The sequence below is a fragment of the Nerophis lumbriciformis genome, linkage group LG23 (genome assembly GCF_033978685.3).
Source record: "Nerophis lumbriciformis linkage group LG23, RoL_Nlum_v2.1, whole genome shotgun sequence".
NCBI lineage: Eukaryota > Metazoa > Chordata > Actinopteri > Syngnathiformes > Syngnathidae > Nerophis > Nerophis lumbriciformis.
Genome location: NC_084570.2, coordinates 6,895,313 through 6,906,067, shown reverse-complemented (window position 1 = coordinate 6,906,067; position 10,755 = coordinate 6,895,313). Strand labels below are relative to the sequence as shown.

The window sequence follows — 10,755 nt, the reverse complement described above, 5'->3', positions numbered from 1 at the left end:
CCATGTCGCTCAGCCATACTTGTTCCCCTGACTTGTGATTTTTAAATAAAGTATGGTATACATAAAAATAAACAAAAAAACTAATAAAATGCATAAAGAAATGTGTAATATGAGGTTATACATTACAATTCATATTTATTCTTTGTAACAAGCGGCCCCCAGAGAGCAACCATAACTGCCATGTGGCACTCAATGAAAGGGTGTTGACACCCTTGCTATAGGGTCTTGTAATTTGGCACACCTATAAAAGATTCCTGTCAACTTTTAACACTTGCGCCCGCCTGACTGAGACAAACAACTGGCTGACACCAAGGTGCACAAGACTGTTTGAAAGCAATTGTCAAAGATTTATTGTAAAAAGAAACTGCTTGATTTGTTTAAATATAAAAAAAAGTAACCGATTACTGCTAAAAAAAAATTATGGTGTCACAACTTGAATTGTGACTAGGTTTTTATCAACATGATCACAAAACTGTGGATTCAATTAGATTCCATGACCTTTTGGAGCATTTTAACACAACCCGTCTATGGGTCATTGGTGGGGCTTGGAGGTTTGTAGCAGCAGTTGAGGTGATTTGGGAGGATGGGGGGGGATTTACGATCTATTTTTTATTAAGTAAAAAGCGCCAAAATGTCTCCAATCATGTGCCATAAAAGGAATGCTTCATAGAGAGTGAGGTACAATACATGACAGGGAACATCATGGCGAAAAAAGGGAATGGGGGGAAAAAAAGATAGAGTGATGCTTCACTTCATCTCCTGAGTGAAAACATTCATAGAACATCTTGTAGGTCAAACTTTGGAACTCTTCAAGAAGAAGTGTGGCGCCAGCAGCCAAGGATGCATGGGGAGGAGGCGACGGGGGCGAAGGCACCCTTCCGCAAGTCGCATTTATAAGGGGACATGGCTAAAGAGGTAGGACACAGATTCACCGTTGTGGGTTCTCCTGATCGCCTCTGCTAGGATCATGGAAATGTCAATCACCTAGAAAGTGGGACAAGTCACACTAGAATTGTAAACAATGCATTGTCAGCACATTCAACACATGAAGACTCAGTTTGTGTGCATGTCAATACCAACATTTGCAGTATTGCCCAACTTTAGTATTGTTATTGGAAATGCATTTTTAATGAAGAAAATTAAATTAAAAATAAATGTATTACTTATTTTAATGGACAAAAATGTATTGTCGTTAATGTTAGTTAATGGGGAACATTATCACCAGACCTATGTAAGCGTCAATATATACCTTGATGTTGCAAAAAAAAGACCATATATTTTTTTAACCGATTTCCGAACTCTAAATGGGTGAATTTTGGCGAATTAAACGCCTTTCTATTATTCGCTCTCGGAGCGATGACGTCACGTTGTGACGTCACATCGGGAAGCAATCCGCCATTTTCTCACTTTCGTCGGTGTGTTGTCGGAGGGTGTAACAACACGAACAGGGATGGATTCAAGTTGCACCAGTGGCCCAAAGATGCGAAAGTGGCAAGAAATTGGACGAAATTTGTTCAAAATACGAGGCTGTGGGGAAAGCCGACGAAATGGTCAGTCGTTTGTTCTGCACACTTTACCGACGAAAGCTATGCTACGACAGAGATGGCAAGAATGTGTGGATATCCTGCGACACTCAAAGCAGATGCTGACATCAACTCCAAAACTGGACAGATCAGCTTTCAGGAAAAGAGAGCGGATGAGGGTATGTCTACACAATATATTAATTGATGAAGACTTTATTCATTACTCGCGGTTTTACGTAAATTATTATACATAAACTGTGTTTACCAATAATTTAGCTTAAAAACATTTAATTTTTTCAATCATTCGAGTACATTCGGGTAGTCTTGTGTAATGCAGTATTTTGTGTCTATTTAGGTATGGTTAACCTGAGTGCTGAAATCGTGGAAAAATATATGTTCTTAGCGTGCCTGAAATGGGCTGTCTGCACTCTCAAAGTGCATGTTGTTGCCAAATGTATTTCATATGCTGTAAACCTAGTTCATAGTTGTTAGTTTCCTTTAATGCCAAACAAACACATACCAATCGTTGGTTAGAAGGCGATCGCCAAATTCGTTCTCGCTTTCTCCCGTGTCGCTGGCTGTCGTGTCGTTTTCATCAGTTTCGCTTGCATACGGTTCAAACCGATATGGCTCAATAGCTTCAGTTTCTTCTTCAATTTCGTTTTCGCTACCTGCCTCCACACTACAACCATCCGTTTCAATACATGCGTAATCTGTTGAATCGCTTAAGCCGCTGAAATCCGAGTCTGAATCCGAGCTATTGTCGCTATACCTTGCTGTTCTATCCGCCATGTTTGTTTGTGTTGGCATCACTGTGTGACGTCACAGGAAAATGGACGGGTGTGTATATAACGATGGTTAAAATCAGGCACTTTGAAGCTTTTTTTAGGGATATTGTGTGATGGGTAAAATTTAGAAAAAAACTTCGAAAAATAAAATAAGCCACTGGGAACTGATTTTTAATGGTTTTAACCCTTCTGAAATTGTGATAATGTTCCCCTTTAAAACATTTTCATTATGGCTTCACCTGCCAACGTTGACGGTCGGTACACACCTGTATTTTTGGGCACGCCTTCATCTTCTCTTCTTGCGGGATCGTGTTGGTCACCACCACTGCCTCAAATGGCGCATTGTTGATACGCGAGATGGCGGGCCCAGAGAAGATGCCATGAGTAAGGATGGCGTAGACTTTTACGGCGCCGGCATCAATCAACCTATAGAGCGAGGAAGGAATGTCCAAATACTTTTCAAAAAGGAAATAACCGGTGAAAAAAAGTGTGATACCGACTTGTCAGCAGCGTGGCAGATGGTACCGCAGGTGTCGGCCATGTCATCGACCAGGATAGCCACACGGTCCTTGACGTCGCCAACCAGCACCATGCGGTCCACTTCGTTTGCCTTCTTCCTCTCTTTGTGGATGAGGGCAAAGTCCACGTTCAATCGGTCGGCGATAGACGTCACGCTGCACGAATGAGGGGAGCGTCACATCTCATGGCCCCCACCGCCCCAACAGTTTAGCCTCAGAAACAATGGCAAATCTTACCGTTTTGCACCGCCAGCGTCAGGAGACACAATGATGCAATTTTTCCACTCGGGGATATTTTCCCGGATCCACTGCAGGACAGCAGGCTCTGCGTAGAGATTGTCCACAGCGATGTCGAAAAAGCCCTTTTAGGACATAAACAGTGTCGTTTGTGGTATGGCTTGATTATTACAGAATCAGCTTTAGTTAATGTGCATACAGCAGAACTTGTTCAAAAGTCCACCTTGTCATCAAGTCCCAGATCTTGTTATGACTTAAAACTAAGGGTGTAACGGTACACAAAAATTCCGGTTCGGTACGTACCTCGGTTTAGAGGTCACGGTTCGGTTCATTTTCGGTACAGTAAGAAAACAAAATAGGAAGTAGGTCACTCGCAAAAACATCGCCATACTTCCTCTTATTCTTGTGAACAGCATGAATACCTTGCTCATTTTGCAAAGCGGACCTTGTTTTTATGGCAGTACATCGGTTATACGCGAGCATTTAAAGGCCTACTGAAATGAATTTTTTTTATTCAAACGGGGATAGCAGATCCATTCTATGTGTCATACTTGATCATTTCGCGATATTGCCATATTTTTGCTGAAAGGATTTAGTAGAGAACATCGACGATAAAGTTCGCAACTTTTGGTCGCTGTTAAAAAAAAGCCTTGCCTGTACCGGAAGTAGCGTGACGTCACAAGTTCAAAGTCTCCTCACATTTTCCCCATTGTTTACACCAGCAGCGAGAGCGATTCGGACCGAGAAAGCGACGATTACCCCATTAATTTGAGCGAGCATGAAAGATTCGTGGATGAAAAACGTGAGAGTGAAGTATTAGAGTGCAGTGCAGGACGTATCTTTTTTCGCTCTGACCGTAACTTAGGTACAAGGGCTCATTGGATTCCACAGTCTCTCCTTTTTCTATTGTGGATCACGGATTTGTATTTTAAACCACCTCAGATACTATATCCTCTTGAAAATGATAGTCGAGAACGCGAAATGGACATTCACAGTGACTTTTATCTCCACGACAATACATCAGTGAAGCACTTTAGCTACGGAGCTAACGTGATAGCATCGGGCTTAACTGCAGATAGAAACAAAAGAAATAAACCCCTGACTGGAAGGATAGACAGAAAATCTACAATACTATTAAACCATGGACCTGTAACTACACGGTTAATGCTTTCTAGCCTGGCAAAGCTTAACAATGCTGTTGCTAACATTGAAGCTAACTTAGCTACGGACCTCGACAGAGCTATGCATAAAACATTAGCTCTCCACCTACGCCAGCTCTCATCTGCTCATCAACACCGAAGCTCACCTGCGTTCCAGCGATCGACGGAGCGACGAAGGACTTCACCCGATCATCGATGCGGTCGGCGGCTAGCGTCGGATAGCGCGTCTGCTATCCAAGTCAAAGTCCTCCTGGTTGTGTTGCTGTAGCCAGACTCTAATACACCGATCGCACCTACAGGTTTGTTCTTTGCAGTCTCCATTGTTCATTAAACAAATTGCAAAAGATTCACCAACACAGATGTCCAGAATACTGTGGAATTTAGCGATGAAAAAAGACGATTTAAGCTGGCGACCGACCTATTCCAAAATGTCTGTTTCAACTATTGACGTCACGTGCATACGTCATCATACATAGACGTTTTCAACCGGAAGTTTCCCGGGCGTGGTTAAGAGGGGAGGAGTATATTTACAGCTAGAATTCACCAAGTCAAGTATTTCATATATATACATATCAGAAATACTTGACTTTCAGGGAATTCTATATATATATATATATATATATATATATATATATATATATATATATATAAATAAGAGAAATACTTGAATTTCAGTGTTCATTTATATACACATATACACACACACATAACACTCATCTACTCATTGTTGAGTTAAGGGTTGAATTGTCCATCCTTGTTCTATTCTCTGTCACTATTTTTCTAACCATGCTGAACACCCTCTCTGATGATGCATTCTGCTTCGTCTCCTTGTTGTGTGCGCAGTTGTGCACTGCACTCTCTAAAAGCCGTAGATGTTAATGTCACATATGCATGTACAGTAGATGGCAGTATTGTCCTGTTTAAGAGTGTCACAACATTGCTGTTTACGGCAGACGAACTGCTTTACGGTAGACGAAAACATGACTGCTGTAGTTGTGTGTTGTTGCCGCGCTGCGAGGACGTTAATGAAACTGCCTAACAATAAACCCACATAAGAAACCAAGAACTCGCCCTCGATCATTCTACAGTTATAACGTGATTGGGCAAGCACACTGTTTATATTGTGGGAAAGCGGACGTGAAAACAGGCTGTCGGGAGAAAATTTGTCCCGGGAGGCTTTTGGGAGAGGCGCTGAATTTCGGGAGTCTCCCGGAAAATCCGGGAGGGTTGGCAAGTATGGTGAAAGTATACTAGTCTTTGATTATCATAACGGATCAGATTCTGAAGCATAAACTGATTCAATGCCTTTAATTCAGCGCAAGTATTATCTAGCATCTGCTGTCTAACAAAGATAACTAATTCATTGAGCGATATTGAACTTTAACTGTTCTGTTCATTCGGCTGTTACAAAAAACAAAATAACTTTCACTTTTGTCCATTTAAAAGCAAGGAGAGGCCCAGTGCTGACAAAAACAAAGTGTTTCTTTTTTTTAATGAAAACTAAGGACAGTAAAAACAGCAGCAATAAAAACAAAACACCTAAGCTATCTTCTAACTTCATCAAAAATAAACCAGCATTTTGGCATGACGTGTTTAAAAAGCAGCACATAGGTAAAAAAAAATCAAGTCTTTTGAATTGCCAAAAATGTCCGGCGTTAATAATATACCTATCTAAAAGATTGTACAGTATAGATAGATAGATCGGCACCATTGTGCCTAATATGGGTGTGTGTGATTGACGTTTGTTATTGTGCCCTACTTCTTTGCATTGCAAATTGGCACTGGTTTTGACCTGAAATTCCTGATAAATAAAAAAGTACTTTTGTTGTTTGAAAGTTTAGCTGGCAGACTTTGGTTAAAATGACTAAAATGAATGAATCAATGATCTTTATTGTCATTGTACATGTACAACGAAATTGAAATGCAAGACCTTGTGTGCTACATGTAATAAACACTAAAACACTATTAAAACATTATATAGACAAATAGAGAATGTACAGAATAGTTGTGGAATATAAAAATAACCAGTAGGTAATCCAGACATCTATATACACACACAGAGGTAAGCACAAATGTAAACATGTTGCGCGGGTATTCTCATATTGCACCAGGAGTAAACGTAGCATATTTTTCGGAGTATAAGTCGCTCCGGAGTATAAGTCGCACCGGCCCAAAATGCATAATAAAGAAGGAAAAAAACATATATAAGTCGCACTGGAGTATAAGTCGCATTTTTGGGGGAAATTTATTTGGTAAAACCCAACACCAAGAATAGACATTTGAAAGGCAATTTAAAATAAATAAAGAATAGTGAACAACGGGCTGAATAAGTGTATGTTATATGGCGCATACCGTATTTTTCGGACTATAAGTCGCTCCGGAGTATAAGTCGCACCGGCCGAAAATGCATAATAAAGAGGGAAAAAAAACATATATAAGTCGCACTGGAGTATAAGTCGCATTTTTTGGGGAAATTTATTTGGTAAAACCCAACACCAAGAATAGACATTTGAAAGGCAATTTAAAATAAATAAACAATAGTGAACAACGGGCTGAATAAGTGTACGTTATATGAGGCATAAATAACCAACTGAGAACGTGCCTGGTATGTTAACGTAACATATTATGGTAAGAGTCATTCAAATAACTATAACATATAGAACATGCTATACGTTTACCAAACAATCTGTCACTCCTAATCGCTAAATCCCATGAAATCTTATACGTCTAGTCTCTTACGTGAATGAGCTAAATAATATTTGATATTTTACGGTAATGTGTTAATAATTTCACACATAAGTCGCTCCTGAGTATAAGTCGCACCCCCGACTATGAAAAAAACTGCGACTTATAGTCCGAAAAATACGGTAAGTGGGCAATGATAAACATATTGCACAGGGGTGATCGAAAATTGCACTCTCCTCTGGTACCGCACAGTAGTAATAGTGGTAGTTATTAATATTTAAACCTTAGCAGCATTCAGTGCACTTATGGACCTGGGGTAGAAGCTGAACTTGAATCCATTTGTCCGAGTGGGCATGGTGCTGTGGCGCTTACTTGAGCGCAGCCATACAAAGTGTCTGTTGCCAGGGTGATATGGGTCTTAAAAAATCTTGACTGCCTTTTTAAGACAGCGTGAGTGGTAAAGTTCTTCCAGGGAGGGTAGAGGGCACCCGATCTTTTGGGCCGTTTTGACCAACATCTGAAGCGCTCTCCTCTCTGCGGCTATGCAGCTGAGGAATCACACGCAGATGCAGTAGGTGAGAATGTTTTCGACGGAGCAGCGGTAGGACACAAGCAGATCCTGTCTTAGGTGGTAATTCTTGAGTATTCTCAGGAAGTAGAGACATTGTTGTGCTTTCTAAATGATTGCCGTGGTGTTAGTTCTCCAGGACAAGTCATCCTCCAGGAATTTGAAGACTGAGACTCTCTTAAAGCAGCTCCCATCTGAAGTCTACTACCATCTCTTGAGTTTTCAACTTGTTCAGCTGTCGTTTTTTTGGCTTTGCAAAGCCCTGACGGCTGCTCCACTTCATCACTGTACGCGGTCTCGTCACCTCTGGAGATGCAACCCACCATGGTGGTGTCGTCAGCGAACTTTAAGTGGTGGATGTAAAGGGAATAAAGCAGAGGACTCAGCACGCAGCCCTGAGGGGACCCCGTGCTGAAACTCAGCGTTGGAGGTGTGAGGACCTATCCTCAACATCCGGGGGCAGTCAGACAGGAAGTTCTTGATGCAAAGGCAGGTGGCGTGCAGTAATCCCAGGTCTAGTGGTTTGGGTACCAGTCTATCAGGAAGGATGGTATTAAATTCCGAGCTGAAGTCCACGTATATTGGGAGGCCGCCTCCTCTCAATTTCCCTGTGGCCTCCTTTATTCTGTCCTGGCGATGGAGAGTGCGGCCTGCTAGCTCGATAGTTAGCTCTTGAATGGATGAATGGAGCCAGGTTTCTGTGGCAATTAGGATGCAGCTATTCCTCACAGTGTTGTTGGTAGCAACCTGAAGTCTCACTTCCTCCATCTTGTTGGCGAGAGATCTTGCATTCGTTAGAAAAATACTCTTCAGCGGTGGTTTGTTTGTTTCCTCAACCTCTGCAGCCTCTTTTTTGTTTACGTTCTTTACGCCGTCTTCCCTGCTTGATTCTGAGTATGGTGAACCACGGTGCGCCAGGGCTTCTGGCTAGTTCCTCCAGTATATTATTCTCACGGAGAAACTCGGCTTTGACTGTGTTTTCACCGCGTAATCTGACTTCTACAAGATCTTCTCTGCTATGGCAATTCCTCGCCCAACATGAAGTTGTCGGGGAAAGTACGGAAGCAAAACATAAATATCAACAAAAAGAACCAAATGGTAGAGCTCTGAGCCTCTGCGACTGGTCCCGACACCATCTTGAAAAGGTATACAATTATTTTTCACACAACTTCGCCTCACACACGTTAGCTAGCTAGCAAGGTAACTATCTTAGTAAGTTGAGATCGCATCTTCCAGCTGTCCGACATTACGCCTCCGGTTTAAATGTTCCCGTATCACAGATGTACTGCCATAAAAACAGAGTCTGCTTTGCAAAATGAGCACAGTATTCATGTCATTAAAGTTAAAGTGCCAATGATTGTCACACACACACTAGGTGTGGCAAAATTATTCTTTGCATTTGACCCATCACCCTTGATCACCTTCTGGGAGGTGAGGGGAGCAGTGGGCAGCAGCGGTGGCCGCGCCCGGGAATCATTTTTGGTGATTCAACCCCCAATTCCAGCCCTTGATGCTGAGTGCCAAGCAGGGAGGTAACGGGGCCCATTTTTATAGTCTTTGGTATGATTCGGCCGAGGTTTGAACTCACAATCAACCGATCTCAGGGCGGACACTCTAACCACTAGGCCACTGAACAAGATTGGGGTGAAATGTTCCCTGACTTAACATGTTTTCACCTGTGTTGTTGCGCTGACTCGGTATCGTCCGGGAAAAACACGAGCTATGGTGTCACCGACTATTGCCGGCAATAAATGTTATTGTCGATATATCATTGCTCCTATGAATCTTTGACATTTTAAAGGGGAACATTATCACCAGACCTATGTAAGCGTCAATATATACCTTGATGTTGCAGAAAAAAGACCATATATTTTTTTAACCGATTTCCGAACTCTAAATGGGTGAATTTTGGCGAATTAAATATTCACTCTCGGAGCGATGACGTCACAACGTGACGTCGCATCGGGAAGCAATCCGCCATTTTCTCAAACACCGGGTCAAAACAGCTCTGTTATTTTCCGTTTTTTCGACTGTTTTCCGTACCTTGGAGACATCATGCCTCGTCCGTGTGTTGTCGGAGGGTGTAACAACACGAACAGGGACGGATTCAAGTTGCACCAGTGGCCCAAAGATGCGAAAGTGGCAAGAAATTGGACGTTCGTTCCGCACACTTTACCGACGAAAGCTATGCTACGACAGAGATGGCAAGAATGTGTGGATATCCTGTGACACTCAAAGCAGATGCATTTCCAACGATAAAGTCAAAGAAATCTGCCGCCAGATCCCCATTGAATCTGCTGGAGTGTGTGAGAAATTCAGGGACAAAGGACTCGGTAGCACGGCAAGCAATGGCGGCAGTTTGTTCCCGCAGACGAGCGAGCTAAACCCCCCTGGATGTCTTGGCTCACACCGTCCCAAGATGATCAAGAGAATAATATCGACCCTAGCTTCCCTGGCCTGCTGACATGAGGGTATGTCTGCAGAATATATTAATTGATGAAAATTGGGCTGTCTGCACTCTCAAAGTGCATGTTGTTGCCAAATGTATTTCATATGCTGTAAACCTAGTTCATAGTTGTTAGTTTCCTTTAATGCCAAACAAATATGATATGGATACGATACGATATGGCTCAATAGCTTCAGTTTCTTCATCAATTTCGTTTTCGCTACCTGCCTCCACACTACAACCATCCGTTTCAATACATTCGTAATCTGTTGAATCGCTTAAGCCGCTGAAATCCGAGTCTGAATCCGAGCTAATGTCGCTATAGCTTGCTGTTCTTTCCGCCATGTTTGTTTGTGTTGGCATCACTATGTGACGTCACAGGAAAATGGACGGGTGTATATAACGATGGTTAAAATCAGGCACTTTGAAGCTTTTTTTAGGGATATTGCGTGATGGGTAAAATTTTGAAAAAAAACTTCGAAAAATATAATAAGCCACTGGGAACTGATTTTTAATGGTTTTAACAATTCTGAAATTGTGATAATGTTCCCCTTTAAAATCTAACACGAAAAAGACATGTATAATGGAGTATCAACAAAAACTATGGCAAAAAGACAGCAAAGATTTACTGAAAGGACAAAAAAAGTCAGCCGTTGTCCTCTGAGGGTTAATGCTATGGGTTCAGTTGAAACGAATGTTGGGAAAAATATACTTAATGACAGCCAGACTTTGTCATCAAACGTTTTGACTAGAGATGTCCGATAATAATCGGCCGATAAATGCTTTAAAATGTAATATCGAAAATTATCGGTATCGGTTTCAAAAAGTAA

The 10,755-nt window shown here is 41.8% G+C and overlaps 1 protein-coding gene across 1 annotated transcript in view; it reads right to left on the bottom strand.

The window, feature by feature from the left end:
- Positions 1–326: 326 nt before the first annotated feature.
- Positions 327–10,755, bottom strand: part of LOC133622465 (ribose-phosphate pyrophosphokinase 2) — a 29,835-nt gene continuing 19,406 nt past the window's right edge. Inside the window, exons 4-7 of the mRNA XM_061985246.2 lie at positions 3,067–3,191; positions 2,812–2,985; positions 2,578–2,737; positions 327–984 (exon numbers count right to left, since the gene is read on the bottom strand). Coding sequence (XP_061841230.1) covers positions 892–984; positions 2,578–2,737; positions 2,812–2,985; positions 3,067–3,191 — 552 coding nt within the window. The 3' untranslated portion in view covers positions 327–891. The remainder of the gene's footprint in view (positions 985–2,577; positions 2,738–2,811; positions 2,986–3,066; positions 3,192–10,755) is intronic.